At 44.7% G+C, this 20141-nt stretch overlaps 1 protein-coding gene across 1 annotated transcript in view; it reads right to left on the reverse strand.

Moving 5' to 3' along the window:
* PRMT8 (protein arginine methyltransferase 8) overlaps nucleotides 1-20141 on the reverse strand; it is a 107150-nt gene that overhangs the window by 23544 nt on the left and 63465 nt on the right. The window contains exons 5-6 of the mRNA XM_090041129.1: nucleotides 3560-3702; nucleotides 3047-3134 (exon numbers count right to left, since the gene is read on the reverse strand). Coding sequence (XP_089897255.1) covers nucleotides 3047-3134; nucleotides 3560-3702 — 231 coding nt within the window. The remainder of the gene's footprint in view (nucleotides 1-3046; nucleotides 3135-3559; nucleotides 3703-20141) is intronic.

Here is a 20141-nt window from a genome sequence, read left to right on the forward strand (position 1 = left end):
TGTTGCCAGAGGATTAATGTGGGGAGAAGCTAAGAGCAAAGGGGCTATCTGACCCCCACACACACATTTATTTTCCCTGCTGTAGCAGTAGGAGGGGGGGAAATTCAAGGCAAACCTCCAATAATTAGATTCTATACCTAGGAAATTACAACAAATTTATCAGTTTTCCATATATAGAATCTAATTATTGTTGGGGGGGGGGAGGTTGTCTTATAATCAGGGTTGTCTTCTATTTGAATAAAGATGGTAATTGGGGAAAATACATGCATGGAATATAATGGAAGGAAAGTAATCAAGATATAGGAGGGTAAGTAGAAAACAGCCAGGGAAAGAGAGTGAAAAGATACAAGTGTGCGCTTCTTCAGTGCAGGAAGTGGGATGTGTTACTCTGAGAAACGTGCTTCATAAAACATTACGGCTCTCTGATGATTTCTTTGTAAGAGACCGGCTGTTTCTGACACACAGGAAATAGGTGGACATATTCCTGATTATGGACAAGAGGAAGACACAATTTCCTGTAGATATTATAGACGACCTTTATAATTATCCTAAACTGGGGCCAAAGTATTCCCTTGAATGTTGCGGGGGAGGGGGGTGCTTTTATCTTCTAATGGAATAGCAAAGCTAATATTGACTCCAATTGGAGTAGGATCAAGCCTTTTCTTATTGTGAAATTGTCAAGTCCTTAGGCTGAAACTAGCTGCTTGAGAAAAGGGAAACTGAGCTTGTGCCTGAAGAGAGACTGACCCCAGGATTTGTGTTCCAAGCCCATGCCGACCATCATAGCATATGTTCGTAATAAGAAGAGTTGCTTGAATTTTTTTTTAATGAAGCTTTTATTTACACAGAAAATGCCTTGTCTTTTCTATACCTTTTTGAGTCAAAACATTTTTGTGTAACTCCTGGAAAAGCATTGTTTTGATCAAGTAAACATTCTATCGAGTGAGGGGAGAGGGGCATTTAAAAAAAGAAAAGAGACAGTAGTTCTTTTCCCACCAAAGGGAATTAAGAAAAAACATATAAAATTTTTACTGAAAAAAAAAAAAAAATTCAGAGAAAATGTTGAAGAAAACTAATAAAGGTTAATGATGTCAAATTTTAAGGAGTTGCCATTTTGACAAGTTCTATTAATAAACTATGGTACGGTTAAAGTGATGTTGGAGTCATGGTGATCTAGGACAGTGATTCTCAAAGAGGCTGCCAACAACCCCCTGGGGTGTCTTCAGATCCTTTGAAGGGTGTTGTGTAGGGTGCCACACAATGTTAGCACTGTTAGGTCTGCAAACATGATTCACAGCACAAACCTAGAAATTTTAAATAGGAGTCCATAGTGTCAAAACCAGTTTGACATTCATATGGTTTTTCTGAGTTCTTTGCAACAGAAGAATTGTTCCCTTATTTTTATGTAGCCAAAAAACAAGTAAAAACTAACAGCTGATGCTTTCCGAGGGGTACCTTGAATCTAAAGAGGTTGAGAGCCACACGTCTGGGAATTACACAAAAGGCAAGGATTACTTTAGGTGATTATCTTTGGGTACAGTTGGTGCAATAAAAGGTATCATGCAAAGAAATCATTGCATCTAATAATAAACTATTGCACTTCACTGCTTAACCTCTTGACAGTATCTTTTGTAACCTGCGTAAATTCAGTAGTACAGCTAAGGTGGGGTGACAAGAGTATCAGTCCTGGGCCTGTGTTGAAGTGGCTAGTATTCGCTTTGGATTTGGATTTGAATCACTGTCCCAAATTGATTCGGCCAAATCTCCAAATTAGCCAGGCCCATCCCCCACCTGCTCTCCCAGCCCTGGTAATGGCTGCCCTGCCTGCCCCAGCTCCTGGCACTTTGAAAAAAAAAAAAAGCCTCGACTCACCGGGTGCTGCTGGGCGGTGGGGGGAGCAATCCCCACAGCCCCAGACTGCATGGGGGGGCTCTGCATGAGGCCCCCCCCCGCTGCCCCAACCCCCCCCATGGCTTTCCACCCTTCCCAGCTCTGGTCCTTTAAGAAAAAAAGAGTGGACGATCCCCGTGCCACATGGGGAGCTCTCTACAAGCCCTCCAGAGCCCAAAGGCTGCTGCAAGAGTTGGTGAATCCAAGAGTTTTTTTGGTTTTGGGGGAGCAGGTGGGGGTTGGAAGGTGCTCAGGGGGCCTGGGGGAGCAAGTGGGGGATGGGGCCTGCAACGGTCCCCTCCATGGTCCCCTCCCCCATCCTCCAGTCCCTCCCCTCCCCCTACTTACCAGCTCCACATCTGGCTCCAGCTCCCTGCTGCAGTGGGCAGGGACTGCCTGAATCGTTGAAGCTTTCCAAATCTTTTCCCAATTGATTCGGAGAGCTTCAAATCAATTTGGACCTTTTTTATTGGTCCCGATTCAATTCAGATTCAGAGATTCGGCCACCAAATCAGGCTGAATCTCCTCCGAATCAAATCAGCACCCGAAGCTTTGCATAGCCCTACTGGGCAACAACATAAGGAGGCTGCAAAAACAGCAGCTGCTACCATTGCCCTCTCAGCCAGTGCACAGGGCACAAAACTGCCAGTTATGCCTCTACTCAAATTACTGCTATACTTGCTGGTTTAAAAACAGAAAATAGTACAAATGCCATCTGAATGCTTTCTCTATGCAAAGTAAAAAGTATAGACTTTTATGCTATCCATTCCAAATAGCACTAAGGAATGATGCAGTAAATGAAAACTCTCTCTAACATGCATGGAATTCCACGTTTAGGTTAGCATTAAAAAATTATTTAGGGTGCAACAGTTTGTTTAAAAAAAAAAAAAATCTACCACACATTCATGAATATTCCCGGAACAGTTGTCTTGTCCAACTATTTGATTTCATAATGAACAAGACTGATTCTCTCCTCAGCTATACCATTGTAAATCAGAACTAAGGGCATAAAAGTTGCTCTGGTATAAAACCAGGCTTTATGACTCAAACCCAAAGCATCCAGTAGGAATAACCTGGGAGACCACTCTCTTGCAACAAATCAAATATCTTCATGGAGATGATTACATAGGAGGAATGCTATTAAACACATACTTACAGTGAATTTTGAAGTCCTTATACTGTCTGTCTTCAATTGCTATCACGTACAAAGCAGCCCGGTCTGGAAACATAAGCCCTCCAGGTTTCTGTTGATGAATTGTGGGGAAATGGATCTCGTAATCTATTCACCTGACAAAGACATCACATTTTGAACTGCACATACAAAAACCAGACAAGCACCCCCTTGCATGCCTTTATTGTTTTCCTTCAGAGTGTCACATCAGCTTTAATATCTCAGAAATTTTGGCATCCTGTGGCAATGTCATTAGATAAATGGTGTCTATCTGAATTGCACCAGCTGTCACTCAAAGGCAAAGCTTTTTAAAATGCGAGGCCTCTCAGATTACTGAAATGCCCATGCTAATCTTTCCATTTAAAGCCTACAACACAGCACTTGGAGGTGTCACTGTGTTGGGCAGTAGTGGTGATGATGCGGGGGGAAGGGAAAGCTTGCAGTCAGGAAATAAACAACCATTCCTCCAGTGAGGAGTGTGACATGCAGAGCACCTACCAGCCACTTGTCCCGGGCAAAGATGACCGTGTTTAACATTGATTCATAGAAAAGACAGTAACCCATCCATTCGCTGATGATGATGTCTACTTTATCCACAGGCAATTCAACTTCTTCCACTTTACCCTTAAATATTGTGATTACTGAAAAAAGAACCCAAAAGATACACATTTCACATAATAAAATGCCCGACTGGATGCACCTCACTGATGAATATTAGTATAATTCAATTGTCGTTCTCCTGTAGCTCTCAAGTGACTCCACACAAGCCAGTGGAGTTAAACAAGTATAAAACCAGGATCAGTCAGAAGAAGATTCTGTCTATACTGCATATAGCAGTGAAAAAGCCTTATCAGCTGTTTAAAGTGATAGCGATACTATCAAGATAAAAAAAAAAAAGAAAAACCATGTTTAAAAACCATTCCTTACCTGATCGCTTGCAGCATCTTAGATTATGAACTCTTTGGGACCTGGCATCTCTCTAGATATTCAATAGAGGGATGCAAAGTATTTAGATAATACCCTGAGCCCACCTAACTTGGTACTTTGTTCAGATTCCAGAACTATTCAAGAACTTAACAGGAACATCTCCTAATGTATTTGGTGTGTGTGTGAAAGCTCAGTTGTGCAAAACACAGGTTGCACCACCTAAGACCATACTCTGTGCCTTCTCTGAATTCATTGCTTATTCCAATGCCAGTCTTTCCCTAGCTGCCTCCTCCCAAAACCTTCCCAGGTTTTTCATGACTGGTTTAGAGATACACAAGAAGCCTTCTACACTTGTACACTTACACTTGTATCTTTAGGTAGACTAGTAGGTCACTTCTTCTTTCCCCTCCAAATTTCCCTTTTTGATGGATAGATCCCCTCCTGATTTCCCTTGACCCATTTTGCATTTTTGTAATTTCATTGAATTCAGTAGGCTTAACTGATGTGAAATTTTTCCCAGTGCCAATGAGAATTGAACAAATTAGCACTTTTTTCTGATGAAGAAATATGAAAAATGCATTCTGGGCACTACAGTGCCTCATTGCAATGAAACAAATTTGCTGCAGAACAAATTCTTTGAGGATTTTTTGTCCCCACATACAACAGTTTAAAGGTCTGAAATACTAGTCTTTTTTCTGGAAAAAAAACTTTTAATTTTTATTAATAACTTAAATCATTCAGCCTGTAGCCTAGAGCTTCTAGGCTGAGCTGTCTGCATCATATTTTCATGGCATCAGGCCAAATTCTGATGTCATTTAGATGAGTATAATTTTGAAGTCATATCAATGACTTTCTCCACTTAACCATGTATGCACCTAATATCTCTCGATGCATGAACAGTGCATGCTCCTGCCAGCTGGAGGGGTATGGCTGTGCTGCCGGTGGCAGGAGCCCGGCGGCAGTAAGCAGGGAGTTCCCACAGATGCTGCCAGCACTGTTGGCAGTGGGGGGTGGGGTGGGGAGCACCAACCACGGGTTAACAACCACCTGCAGGCACTGCCGGCAGCAGATAGGAGCAATCATGGACTGCCTGCCAACACTGCCAGTGGTGCCAGCAGTGGAGTGGTGAGCAGCAACCACCCATGGGTGCTGTGAAGTGTCGGCAGTGCCTTTTTGCAGGGTGTGTACCGCCACGCGCAGGAGGTGCGCTTGCACCCACGTGTAGCCCCTACACATCACCCCTGTCTCAATACCTACATTTTTTGCTGGTAAAGTCCCCAAGACAAGTAGGTCCCATGTATCCTGGTGCATCCTACTGGTTTATTCAGGCAATTCCTCACTAGATTTTGTAAATCCCATTCTTAAGGATCTGACTGTCCCTAGGCATTGCTTATAGGTGCTGAGGAGTCTAACTCAGCATAGCCATCTCCATCTGACAACATGGCACCAACGTTGTTGTTGCTGAGATCTGCTTGTTGACCTATGCCATTGTGTTCTCACTAGTTTTGCCCCTACCTCCACACCAGTTTGTTCTCTTGGTTTCCTATTAGTTTATTCAATTTATTCTCAGCTTGCCTGTCCTCGAGCAACTAACCAACAAGATATAGCAGGTCATGCAGGGGCTGGAAAATGATGCAGGAGATCAAAATGTGGAAAGTGTGTAGGTTAATCTGAGGGGTAAATGTTGTAGCTGTGTTGGTCTAAAAAGCAAAAATAGTAAGTGTGGTAGAGGCAATATCTTTTATTAGACCAACTAGATAGTTGCAAAAGAAAATTCTTTATTTGCAAGGTTTTGGGCTCAGATGTAGGGCTGTGCAAAACAGGCCCTATTCAATTCAGATTTGGTCTGAATTGGGGACAGTGATTCGATCCATTGCTTTGGATCACTTCCCCTGATTTGATTTGACTGAATCCAGATCTGAAGCTTTGATGCTGATTTGGTGAATCGGCAATTCGGACACAGGCACAGCTTTAAAAGTCTTTTTCTACATGCCTTGAGGTAGCAGGCACAGCTCATGATCACTCTGGTGCTGGGGTGGATGGAGCATCCCACAGGAGCACGGGAGGCTCTCCAGCATGCTCAGCAGTGAACCCAGAAGTAGACCGGAAGTACTTCTGGTCCACTAACAGTTGGTTCTGCCAGGGACCGCATAGGCCTCCCCATCATGCCCCCCGGCTCAGTGATTGGCCACAGGGGGACCCTGGGTACATCCCCAGACCCAGGAGGCACCAGTTGCCAAGCCAGGGGATGTGGGGAGGCCCCCGCCTGTGTGCTCCCTGGTGGACCAGGAAGTGGACTGTAAGTGCTTCTGGTCCACTTCCGAGTCTGCTGCTGAGCACGCTGGGGAGCCCCCCATGCTCCTGTAGGATGCTGCATCTGCCCCAGCACTGCAGTATTCAGAGCCTCTGCTACCTAGGGTTATGTAGAAAAAACTTTTAAAGCTGTGTCTATGTCCAAATTGCCAAATCTGTCCAAACCTCTCTGAATCGATTTGGAGGGTTCCAAATCAATTCAGAGAAAATAAAGAGTCCTCTGATTCAGTTTGGATTCAGAGATTCGGCCACCAAATCGGGCTGAATCTCCACTGAATTGAATCAGAGACCAAAGCTTCGCACAGCCCTACTCACGTGTCCTTCTTCAGGCAAAGGGGACTACAAAGATTGTAAAAATTTTCCCATGTAGAAATGAAGATGAATATTGCACAGGAGAGCTGGAGCATTGTGTAATTTCTCTTGGCTGGAAAAGTTCATTTTATGGAAATTAGGCTCAGATAAAAGTTGGAGCAGTCTATTTACCTCAAAGGTGTCTGATAGTGAGCATAGTGTTGAATTATGCTTCTTTCTTGTTAAGATGGTTCATATTTCACAGGAGTACTGGTAGTGGAAAAGTTCTCCTGAGCAAGGCTCTTGTGTTCAGGCTACAAGCATGCAAATTTAGCTTGAAACAAAAGGCTGGAGGAGGAGTGTTAGCTTCCATGTCTCAGGGTGTTGAATTTTGCTTTCTTCTTGTAAAATTATGAAGTTTTCATTTCAAAATGGCTAATTACAATACCTTCCATGTTTCAGGGATAAAGGTTGTGGTCGTGTTGGTCTAAAAAGCAAAAGCAGGCAGTGGTAGAGGTGGTATCTTTTATTAGACCAACTAGATAGTTGCAAAAGAAGCATAATTCAACATCCTGCTTGCCATCAGACACCTTTGAGGTAAACAGACTGCTCCAACTTTTATCTGAACCTAATTTGCATAAAATGAACGTTTCCAGCCAGGAGAACTTATACCACCCTCCATCTCTCCTGTGCAATATGAAGTTTCATTTCTACCTGGGAAAAAATGTTAGAATCTTTGCATTCTCCTTTGCTTGAGGAAGGGTGTGTGAGCCTTAAAGCTTGCAAATAAAGACATTTTTTTTTTACAACTATTACTTGGTCTAATAAAAGATATTGCCTGTACCACACTGACTGCTTACATTAATCTGATGGATGTGGCACAGGAAAAGACATGTTAGGATGTCAGTTTCTCTTTTTAATGGAAGCCCTTTGGCCTGAAGGCCTGAGGCTCTAGAGGAACAGCTTTCAAACTAGGGGTCACAAACTATTGGTAAATTCCAAGCCACCATAAATGGGAGTTGCAACAAAAAATGATAGTGAGCTGCTTCTCTAGAAAGTATCCAGTTCACTATTGACACTTACTGTAGAACAGGGGAAAAGCAGACCAGTGCCGCTGTTTCAGAGTGCCAGAAAAACAGAGGCCCCAGAAGTAGGAAACTGTGCTGGCATCTGCTAGTGGGCAAGGAGAAATACATGAATGGGCCAGACCTTATTTCCATTTCATTTGTATGAAGCAGGATGTGGGGGGGATTTTTGTTAAAATGTGGTTAAGCTTTGTGTGGCAGGGCACTGTGTGCCTGCCACTTTAAGGGCCTGAAGCTAGGAGCCGGCAGGTGTCTGATGAGGGCAGCCATTTTGGATCCAGGGCTGCCCATATAAACAGGGCATTTTTGCTGCTGAAGGGGTAGGTAATAATACTGTCTGGCTGCAGGTATCATCTGGAGGTAAGAGAGGAGCTTTAGGGGATGGTCTGGAGGTTCCTGGTCCTTGGCATGACCTAAAACTGCACCCTGCTGGGAGTGGGTGGCCTGGTGGGGCTCTCAGTGGTGCAGGAGCCCCCTAGGAAATGCAAGGCCAGTTACCACCCCAGTGAAAGGCAGGTAGGGGTGTCTTAACCCTAACCCTCACCTTCGGGTGGGTTTATGTACCATCAGAGCTACTTGGGGCCAGGCATGGCTGAGGCCAGCTGAGCCCTGAAGGGGTTTAAGACCTGAGAAATCTGGGGACAGGCACAGCTATAGCCACCTGAGCCCACTGGAGAGCAAACCCCTGTGGCCCTGAGGGAGGAGGTGGTCTAGAGCCCCAAATGAGGGGCCAGAAATTAGGACCTCAGTGAAGGAGGCCAAGATATGGGGCCACCATACCACACCTCACTTGGGGCTACAAGTGAGAGGGCAGAGTTGGGGCTCCAGATCTCTGCCCCTTACTTGGGGCTACCCCCCCTCACTGGGGCTCCACAAATGAGGGGGGAAATGTGGAGCCCCAAGCAAGGGAAGTAGGTCCAGGTAAGTCTTTGGATGCCTGAGGCCAAGGTTTTTGCCAGGGGTTGAGTCAAAGGGGCTTAGCCCTAGAGTGAGAGAAGTGAATCCTGACCTTGGTAAGTCCTCCACTGCTGGGAGGCCGGGTGTGGGTTGAATGTAAGATTTGAAGTAATGCCATGACCTGCTGCCCCAGAGTGGGGGAGTGAGAGTCCCCTGTGAGACCCTTGGGGCACTATTTGCGGTGTGAGGTACCCCAGCTCCCTATATCCAGGAAAGTACTCCCAGCCTCACTAGCCCCCCCACAATCTCTCCCTCTCCCTCTCTCTCCAGACTGCCCCCCTCGGGCTAGGACCAAGTGGGCACCTGGAGTCACAGGCCTGGAACCCCACCTGGCCTTGGAGGCAAGGCCAGGGCCTGTATATGGCCAAAGGGCCTGAGTGGGGACCATGCCTGAGAGGGGAGCCAGCTGCAAGGAGCTCAGCAGCCCAGATGAAGGCAGCGTAGGCTGAGCAGAGGGATTAAAGGAGGGTCCTACCAGAAAGATTCTGGACCCTAGTGTGGGGCTGGTGTGACAGTTAATATCTGGATGCCATCTGTGAGGCTTGGGCTGCAGTGTAGGGGGCAACAGAGCCACAGATAGTGCCCCCAGGCATTGGGGCAAGAAATGGGCAGCCCTCCCACCTTTATTTAACAAGTTATTGACTCCCCCCCCACCAAGTCATTGTGGGCAAAACAGGCGAGCAGCATGCCCGGAGGCAGGTGGGAGGCTGGCATCGGCTGGCCTGAGGAAAACCCACTTTGTCACACTTTGACTTGAAATGTAATGGAACTCGATTACCTGTGGTAGGCCCATTTAGGAAAAGCAAACAAGACAAAATGTGCCCAGGGCAATGGTTCACCCTAAAAAGAACCATTGTCTACCATGGTTGGGTAAGGGAGACTGGACAAAAGAAAGAGAGTTTCCATTAAGTGTGCCTGTCTGATGGTAAGAATTCTTGTCAAAGTCCTGCAAGCTTTTCATTCTTCTCTTACAATATAAGGTGGAGCTGGAATGGCTTGGGCTGAAGCTGCCAAGAAGAACAGCCTAGCAGAGGGGATCTAACAGTGGCTGTCTCTTCAGCTGGGAAGGGTGGCAGAGCTCTTGGAGGACCCCAAGCAGTGCTTCCCTCAGGGGCTAGATGAACCTTCCTGTTCATAGATCAAAGTGGACAGAGGGAGAAGTAATATAGAGTTCACCCTTAGGGACAAGACAGCGACTGAAAATGGAGTACAAGTGTAACAACTTTTTAAGGAAGTTCTTCAGATAACAGTGAATCTGATTTCTTTCTGAGCAGTATGCACTTTCCTAGAGTGGGTTGTTTATCCTTCTCCTTTAGCCAGGTTCTTTCACTCTGAACTCAGTTTCTTTGCATTTATTGTATCTAACATAATGTTTTCTGCGTTTTAGCTTCTAGGAAATGCAAGAAATAAAACTTGAAAATTACTAGAGATGTACTTGGAGTGCATACAGCCACTTCCCTCTTAAAGTATGTCTACGTGACAAAATGCAGTGGCATGAAGAGATACCTGAACTGGCTCAAAGCCCTGTTCATCAAACAGGCCAACTAGCCTAGGGAAACGTGGTTAGATTACTTCGAATGGACTTCCAGTGCGCACAGAACTAGCTTGTATATTTTACATAGCATAGCATAGTGCCAGGTAGACCTACCATAATGCTATCTTCTATATCAAGAGTGCTCAATCTCTGGCCCACAGGCCAAATGTGGGTGTGGAGGTATGGCATCTGGCCTGCAGGACTCCCCAGAGGTCAGAAGACTTGGTGGCAGGGGAGCAGTGGTCATTAATACCACCATCTTCCCTGGCTGCCAAATTTCTACATCTCCTCTCCCTGCACAGCCAGTTGAGGTGGGGCCAGGTCCCTTTCTCCTCACATGGTTGAATTGGGGCCAGGCCATGCCTCCTCAACCCCATGTGGCTTAGTTGGGGCTGAACCAAGCCACCTTCTCCCATGCACGGCTGAATCAGGGCCAGGAGGCCCCCTCTGCACAGTTAGATGGGGCCTCGCTGCACCTGCTGCAGACATTGGATTGAGGCCACAGACTGCATCTAACCTGCAAAGGGACCAGGCACTGCCCATCTGGCCTGCTGTTTTTTGTTTTTAAAGAAAAGTTGAGCATCGCTGCTCTAGATCATATCTCTTCTTTCTGATTTGTAGGCCTGACCTACAGAAAATTGGTCAGGGAAGATAAAGTTCATCTGTCTTTTGTTGACAAACTCCCTAGTTCCTTTCAGGAGAACCTATTCATGCTTTCTAATCCCTACAAAAGACATGTTTTAATTCCGTGTTGATTTCAGCTTCCAAGGTATATGTATATATTTTTAAATAAACAGTATGAAAACCTCTTTTGACAACACTGGTGGACAACTTCAGGGTGTGCAGAATTTTAGGCTGAATTACTTGCAGCAAAAAAAAAAAATTAAGGATCTACAAAAGCAATATGAATCAAGGTTATCAGGCTTAATTCTCCACCTACTGAGGCAACACATTTTCTCTTTTTCTCCCCCCCCCCCCCCCCCCCCCCATACAGCTCACTTTTTTTAAAATGGTAATTAAGACTTGAGTCTGCACAGGCAGCCCTGGCATAGGTATGTTTTGTAGCTTCTTTTCTGCAGTATACTTCATTCTGTTTCATGTATTCTCTCACCCTTGCTGTATAGACTACTTTATTACTTTTTGAGTTGAGGAGGACTGCAAGATAACCAAGTGAGAAGATTGATTTATCAGTATATGTGTCCCTTATTCCTTCTCCAGGATGGAGTCCTCTACAGGCAGAAAAATGATTTCTGTTGCCTGCTAATGGGTAGAAGGTCACAGTGGGCACATCTACACATGAAATTTAATGCACCCAAATAAACTTCAGGACAGTTTGCACCTGAATGTATTGCTTCTGGGTGCTGCATTTACATGTGCATTGGAGTTCGCAACACATTGAGCCAGGGCAGTGCAGCCCCAGCTGGCAGGGGGCCTAGGGAGTCAGTCTACCAGCCCAGAGCAGCTCCCCCCTGGCTCAACATGCTGTGGAGGGGCTGGCTGGGGTACAAGGGTGCTATACTGTGGGGACAGCTGGCAGGCAGCTCCTGCACTGTAGCATCTCTGTACCCCAGCCAGCCCCAGTCACTGACTATGCATGCAGTGGAGTAAATAACTTCTCCATAGGATAGTACTGTTATGCCTCACTTTTTAGGTTTAATTCTTCAAAGCATAACTGGGGGAGAGCCAGCAGCTAGGAGGCAAGCTAAGTAGTATGAATAACTTCTAGACCAGGAAAGTTTAGAGATTGGAGATCCAAGTTTACATTCACTTTCTGTCTAATTCAGAGCAACTGTCTGAAGCAAGGTCTTCTACAGAGTTACCCTGATCTTAAACTGTGTTGTGGTGACTCTTTTCTTGCCTTTTGATTTCCTGACTTGGATCACTTGTGGACTCCACTCATTTGTCGGTTTACTGGTTTTCTGATCTGGCTCATCCCTCAACTTTGGCTTGTCCTCTCCACCTCTGGCTTGGACCCCAGTCCAGTACCCTGACTCCCTGGTTTGGCTACCCACATCCTGGCACTGACATCTACTTTGCAGACAATCTGAAAATACTCTCTATTGAGTGAGAGAGTGGTAGGCTGTGTAGCTGGGGTTGTGAGCACCTGGGTTCCTGTCCCCACTCCAGTGAATGACTGCTTATGCAGAGTGGAACATTATTGGCAGGAATGAGGAAAAGTATTTGACTCTCAGGTAACCTGTTGCCTAGAAGTTAAGACACTGAAGGCTAAGAGATGTTCCTGTCAATCACTTCAGGCACAGGAGATGGATGAACCTGGGTCATCTCTTTCTTGGGTGAATGTCCTAATTCCTTGGGTCTTTGGATGAAAAAGAGACACTATCATCATTTCTGCTTCCTACTCTGCTCATTTTAGAATCTAGCCCAGTGATTCTCAAATGTGTTATGGCACCCTGGGGTGCCTTGCACCTTTCAAGGGTGCTACGGGGTGCTGCACAGTGTTGGTACTATTGGGTGTGCAAACAGGATTTACAAGATGAACCCAGAGACTTTAAATAGGAATCCATAGTGTCAAAAACAGCCTGTGTGTGGTCTTTCTAAGTTCTTTGCAATAGTGAAATTGCTCTATTTTTCTGTACTCAAAAATGAGCGAGAGAGAGAGAAGAGCTGGCATCTCCTGGAGGGGTGCCTTGAGTTCAAACAAGGGGTGTCTTGAGTCTAAGAAGACTGAGAACTACTGATCTATCCCTTCATTTTAATTTTTTTTTTTTTTTTTTTCCATTCCATTCCCCAGTCCTTCCTGTAACACAGACAGATGCCACCTAATGGTGCCCTTGCTTGCATCAGCTATACAGTGGCTTAACTCTGACTGTAGTGGAGCTGTTTCTGGTCTGCCCTGGTGGAACTGCAGTTGTTTCAACTGCAGCCTGCCAGGTTCACCCAGAGGAGAATCGGGCTCATTTGCTTTATAAATTCTGGACACATCACTTAAGGGAGGGGGGGAGAGAGAATTTTATCTTGCTGGTACACAAACATGAAAGTAGGCAGACACCTGCTCGCCTTTCAAAGATTGCATTTTTTTTTTTTTTTTTTTTTTTCCCCTTCTGCTTCTTGACTGGAGATTTCACAACATGCTGGCACCCTCCACTCAATCTGTTATCAGTTTTGAACCCGGATGCCTCTTCCCTAGTTACCTTAAACAACCATGTTGAAAAGCATTTGTCAGGTAATTTGTCAGCACATTGGTTTCAAGGAGCTGAAAAGGCTGCTAGGTTTAGTATAGCTGTAGACTTGACTCACAGATGACATACAGCTTAATAAATGTCTGGCAATGTTACATGCTAGACACTGAAACTTAAAAAAAAAAAAAAAAAAAAAAAAGGCTCGCCTGGATTAACAAAGAATGCTGATAACAGGCCTATCCTTCCTGTGGAGCAGTCTGTGAAGAGAGAGAGAGTTGCCTTCAGGAGATACCTATGTTTGTCCTCGTGACGGTACTAGCTGCAGGTTGCACAAACTCCACACATATATGAGAAGTTAGGTCAATCTGAATGGAGACTCCATGAGCATGTCTACATCACCTCTGTACCATGCAAGGGAGCACTGTGGGGAACTGGCATGGCCACCCCAAACATATCAAACTCTGAAAAATACCTAATATAGTCATCCTTAAGACCTCACTGGAGACGTGCCACAACACAAGCTTATGATGCATGCCCAGAGCTGCTCAAAAAGCAACATTATGCTACATTTACAAGCATGTGACAGACCTAACTTAGGCAAGCTGTGGTAGGTGGCTGTTCTCTATAGTGCAGTCCAGAGGTGGTGTATGCCTGTGTCTCCACATGAGTATGAATGAAGAATGGCACCAATCTAGTAATTCACATGAAGAGAAAAACCAGTTTCTGTGGACTTAAAACCAAGGCTAATATTTATGTACAGAGCTTGTTCTCCTTTTGTGTACACTGGGATGAGTAAAGTGGCCCCTTTATACTGTCATACATGCTTTGCACAGTCACCACAAGCAAAATCAGTTGAAGTAGTCCTACATTTCCAATTATGGTACTTACACTACCTTGTAAGTGAGTTTAAAAAAAAAAAAGGGGGTGTAAGTTGCATGTAGTGTAAGTCATGTTCTGTAATGAGCACAGTACAAGGATTGGGTTTTGCTCCTGCAAGGTATTCAAGGCACAAAGAACATGCATGGACCATGTCTAGTTTAGGACAAATATATTCCCTGCACAGTCCTTCCGTCATATCTTCCTTTTACTGTCATCACTATAGGGAACCTCAGGGAGCTGCACTCACTCATATGAGCTCTTCATGTGACCCCATTTTTGCAAGTTGGTGGCATTCAGTCTGGTAGAAAATCATGTCATTTTTTTTTAATGCAGGCTGAACTTTAAATCTTAAGAAACAATTAGGGAGATATCATGTAGAAATACATATTAAGTACATTTTCCACCTAAGCTTATGGTTTAATATACCTACCTCCATGTATGAGTGCTAAAAAACCAAAATAACTTGTTCATTTTTTCCCACTGTACCTTCTAATTTGAAGGTCTTCTCTTGTCTAAATACTGTCTCCCACTCTCTCTTACTTTTTTTAACCAAGGAGGGAAACAACTAGATGTTATGAAGTGAATAACACTTCATATCATCTGGGGGATGAAGATCAAAGCCCTGAGGTAAGTGGGGAAGCAGATGACCTGGAGGAAGAGAAGCAGGAGGGGACAACAGGGGAGGTGTTCTCATTCTTCCTGAGAAATCTGAACAATTGACTAGTTACCTGAGGTGCCTGTACAAGAATGCACAGAGCCTGGGAAATGAACAGGAAGAATTGGAAGTCCTTGCACAATTATGGAACTATGAAGTGATTGGGATAACAGAGACTTGGTGGAATAGCTCATATGACTGAAGCATGGTCATGGATGGGCACAAACTGTTCAGAAAGGTCAGGCAGGGGAGAAGAGAAGGGGAAGTTGCACTTTATGTAAAAGAAGCATATGATTGCTCAGAGCTCCAGTATGAAACTGAATATAGACCTGTTGAAAGTCCCTGGGTTAAGGTTAGAGGGGAGAGTAATAAGGGTGATGATGTGGTGGGTGTCTGCTGAAGACCACCAGACCACGAGGAAGTGGTGGATGAGGCTTTCTTCAAACAGCTAGCACAAGGTTCCCCATCACAAGCCCTGGTTCTCATGGGGGACTTCAATCACCCTGACATCTGCTGGGAGGGCAATACAGCAGTGTGCAAGAAATCCAGGAAGCTTTTGGAGAGTTTTGGGGATAACTTCCTGGTGCAAGTGCTGGAGAGGCTAACTAGGGGCTGTGCTCTTCTTGACTTGCTGCTCGCAAACAGTGATGAATTGGTGGGGAATGTAGTAGTGGATGGCAACCTAGGCAGCCGTGACCATGAGGATCCTGAGGAAAGAAAGGATAGAGAGCAGCAGAGTCAGGATCCTGGACTTTGACTTGCTTAGGGACCTCTTGGGCAGGATCTCCTGGGAGGCCAGACTGAGGGGGAGAGGAGTCCAGGAGAGCTGGCTATGCTTTAAAGAAGCCTTACTGAGAGCATGAGCACAAACCATCCTTATATGCAGGAAGACTAACAAGTATGGCAGAAGACCAGCTTGGCTTAGTAGGGAACTCTTCAGTAAACTAAGTCACAAAAAGGAAGCTTATAAGAAGTGAAAACTTGGACAAATAAATAGGGAGGAGTATAAGATCATTGCTCAGGCATGGAGGAATGAAGCCAGGAAGGTCAAAGCACAATTGGAGTTGCAGCTAACAAGGGACATGAAGGGTTTCTGCAAGTATGTTGGTAGCAAGAGGAGGATCAAGGAAAGTGTGGGTCCCTTACTGAATAGGGGAGGCAACCTAGTGACACAGGATGCAGAAAAGGCTGAAGCGCTCAATACCTTCTTTGCCTCAGTTTTCACAGGCAAGATCAGTTCCCAGACTACTGCACCAGGCAGCACAGTTTGGGAAGGAGGTGAGCAGCCAACAGTGTCAAAAGAACAGGTTAGGGATTATTTAGAAAAGTGGGCATATAATAGTAATATATGGATGCACCCAAGCATGAAAGATGCGTGTCCCTGGAGGCTGGGGGCGCACAGCAACTGCCCATACGCACTACTGCCAGCATCGGCGGCATTTCTTTCAGGAAGTTCACCGCTAATCTCAGGGGGTTAACGTATGCCTGCATGCACCCCCTATGCATCACCAATGCACCCAAGGGTGCTGAAAGAGTTGGCTGGTGAGATTGCAGAGCCATTGGCCATCACCTTTTAAAATTCATGGCAATCAGAAGGGGTCCTGGATGATTGGAAAAAGGCAAACATAGTGCCCAGATTTAATAAAAGGAAAAAGGAGGATCCAGGGAACTACAGGCCAGTCATCCTCACCTCAGTCCCTGGAAAAACCATGGAGCAGGTTATTGAGGAATCCATTTCTAAGTACTTGGAGGAGAAGAAGGTGATTAGGAACAGTCAGCATGGATTCATCAAGGGCAAGTCATGACTGAGCAATCTGATTGCCTTCTATGATGAGATGACTGGCTCCCTGGATGCGGGGAGACCAGTGGATGTAGTAGACCTTGATTTTTAGCAAGGCTTTTGATATGGTCTCCCACAACATTTTCACAGGCTAGCTAAATGAATAGACTGTAAGGTTGATAGAAAACTGAGAGGAGCATTGGGCTTAGAGGGTGGTAATCAGTGGCTTGATGTCTAGTTGGCAGCTGGTATCAAGTGGAGTGCCCCTGGGGTCAGTCTTGGGGCCAGTTTTGTTAAATGTCTTCATCAGTGACCTGGAGGTTGGCATAGAATGCACCCTCAGCAAATTTGCAGATGGCCCCAAGCTGGGGAGAGTAGTAGATATACTAGAGAGTGGGGCTAGGATTCAAAGTTACCTAGAAAAATTGGAGGATTGGGCCAAAAGAACTTTCATGAAGTTCTACAAGGACAAGTACAAAGCCCTGCACTTAGGACAGAACAATCCCATGCACCAGTACAGGCTGGGGGCTGACTGCCTGGGCAGCAGCTCTGCAGAAAAGGACTTGGGAAGCTTTATAGGAACCAAGAGTGTACTCTTGTTGCAAAGAACACTAATGGCATACTGAGCTGCATTGGTAAGAGTGTTGCTAGTAGGTTAGGGGAAGTGGTTATTTCCCTCTATTCAGCACTGGTGAGGCCACACCTGGAGTACTGTATTCAGTTTTGGGCCCCCCACTACAGAAAGGATGTGGACAAATTGGAGAGAGTCCAGCAGAGGGCAACAAAATGGTGAGGGGGTTGTGGGACATGACTTATGAGGAAAGACTGAGGAAACTGGGCTTATTTAGTTTAGAGAAGAGGAGACTGAGGGGATTTAATAGCAGCCTTCAACTACCTGAACTGTGGTTCAAAAGAAGATGGAGCTGGACTGTACTCAGTGGTGGCAAATGACAGAACAAGGTGCAGTGGTCTCAAGTTGCAGCAAGGGAAGTTTAGGTTAAATATTAGGAAGAATTTTCTCACCAAGAGAATAGTAAAACACTGGAGCAGGTTACCCAGGGAGGTGGTGGAATATCCATCCTTGGAGGTTTTTAAGACTCGGCTACACAAACTTTGGCTGGGATCATCTAGTTGGGGATGGTCCTGCCTTGAGCAGGGGGTTGGACTAGGTAAGCTCCTGAGGTCCCTTCCAACCCTAATTTTCTATGAATCACAGAAAATAATTTATTTTTTTTAGCACCAAGTGGATTAAGTAACCCATTTCATTTGAAAGTGCCAGATTTATAGCATAGCCCAGTCTTGATATGTACAATCTATAATACAAGGTACTCATGAAGTGATTTCAATGCTTTGTGATAGTTCTGTGGAGGAATACAATGTATAGTCTGAGCTTCCTTCTACACTCACAAGGGTCAATCAAGAGTTAAACAGTTAAAAACCATGGAATAACACCACAATGCAACTGTTATAAACAAAAACAGATATTTTAGTTACAGAGGTTCTTCTAAAACCAGTTTGGTTATTTGTTCCAAATAATATTTACCACCCCCCCTTTGAGATTACTAAACCAACCATAAATCAGTCTTGACTTTCTTCAGCTGTATCCTTTATTTGTAAGCCCGTGTCCATATTGTTTGGGTAAATCATTTTCAAACTGTAGGCTGCTGGCCAACTGTTCACTTTCCTGCATGTGTCCCTTTCGTTTTTGTGGGTGATTTACTAAAGCCACATGTTGCAGGGCATGCTTCCTTGATTAGCTAACTGAAATATTTAAAACGGGAGAATAAAACTGTGACTAGGGAACAATGCACAGGGTAGTTTTGGGACAAATCATTACAGGTGCCTCACCATGTGCTATGTTTAAGGCTCATGGATATTTTCATGGATACCTGGTGTCTGTATAAATACTTGTGAATAATGGATAATACAACCCTGAAAAATCTTAGCAGCATAAAGTACTGCTTCTATTCACAAAAATTATCGTGGCTTAATTAGACTTAGTTTTTTAGTTTGACCAGACTGGATTAGAACTCTGGGTTAAAGGAACTTAAAAATTTTTTTCAGTGGATAATTAAGCTCTGAAACATATTTTTTTTCCCCTGAGTTCTCTGAGACAATGTCATATTTGCTAAAATTCCACCCAGTTGAAGCCTTAATGTGCCACTTATCTCTATTAGGATTTAAATGGAACTCAGGGTCTGAACTGACCTTCTGCAGAGAAGTGAATTGCACCCTTCCAGAATATGCTTGTTATGATCCTTCCTTTAACCAGCACACAGCTATCTTGCTCTTAGAGCAAGTCAAAACAGTCCTGCTGATTCTTTTGGGGTGACTTTTAGCACTGCTGACAGCTGCCAGAATTACAGGCCTGGAGACTGAAGCCCTCTATTTATACACAGAGCAGTTACAGTGCAGACAGTGACATGGTGGCAGTCTTTCATACCACTTCACCTATGTGATGCACATTAGGAAGTCACTGTGTGGGGGATGCATGCATTGCCAGTTTTGTTTCTGTTCTTTGGGTGTACTGTGGTTGGCAATTCAGCACCTTTTGCTGGCTCTAAATTCACTTAAAAAAAAATTGCATGAGTTACAGGATCTTTGGAGTCAAGGTAACTCTCCTTAACTTAAGTGTAAATCTGGGATAATTTCATTAAATTCAGTGGAGTGACCCTTAAGTTTGCAACTTTGTAGCCAAATGTAGACTGGCTCTTGGATTCTTTAGAGAATGGCGTGCCTTGGCCAATAGAGGAGAAGTACGAGATTTTCCCCTAGTATGACCCGATTGATTTCAGTAGTGTTACTCTGGAAATCTACCCTGATGGTGAGAGCAAAAAACAGGTCCAAATCCTTCACAATGATGAGTTATAGATGCCCTGACTAGAGGTGGAGCAATCTGCAAAGACAGATTTTTTTCAAGTCGTGTAAAGCTCATAGGTAGCTTACAGGAGTCCTGTAAAACCAGACATAGGTATGAATCAGTATTTCAGGGTCAGAGCTAAGCACTTCCTGAGTGGCACTGCAATCTGAATCCAAGTGAATGAGCTCCAGATCAGAATTCTTAAAATAGCATCCATCCTTACATAATGGGCGTTTGAAGCTTCGGTTTTGGTTCAACCCATGAATTCTTCAGACTTTAAATTCCAATTTAATCCAATAGGAATTTTGCTTGAGACAAGTCTGATTGGCATGGAGGAAACAGCACTGCTAGCAGCACATCCTCTGGACGTATCTTTTCTACAGTTAGCCTGATTTTTAAGGTACTGTTTCCTGAACTGCCAGCCACACAACAACACTTTTCACCCAGGAGTGAGGGCACTTGAAGCCTGAGGTAGCATTCATGGTTCTGGATATACACTTAAGCATGTTCCTGGTCTCAGGACAGGCTGGGAACACCCCTCCTTTACAGGGAGGATTCAAGATAACCAATCTTCAAATGCCTTACCCAACTCTACCCTGGCTGTGTTTTCTTGCCCTCTACTATTTCCATTCCTTTCAGCCAGAAGTCATATATACCAG

This window comes from Crocodylus siamensis, chromosome 4 (assembly GCF_052110815.1).
Source record: "Crocodylus siamensis isolate JL-2025a chromosome 4, ASM5211081v1, whole genome shotgun sequence".
NCBI classification, from domain to species: domain Eukaryota; kingdom Metazoa; phylum Chordata; order Crocodylia; family Crocodylidae; genus Crocodylus; species Crocodylus siamensis.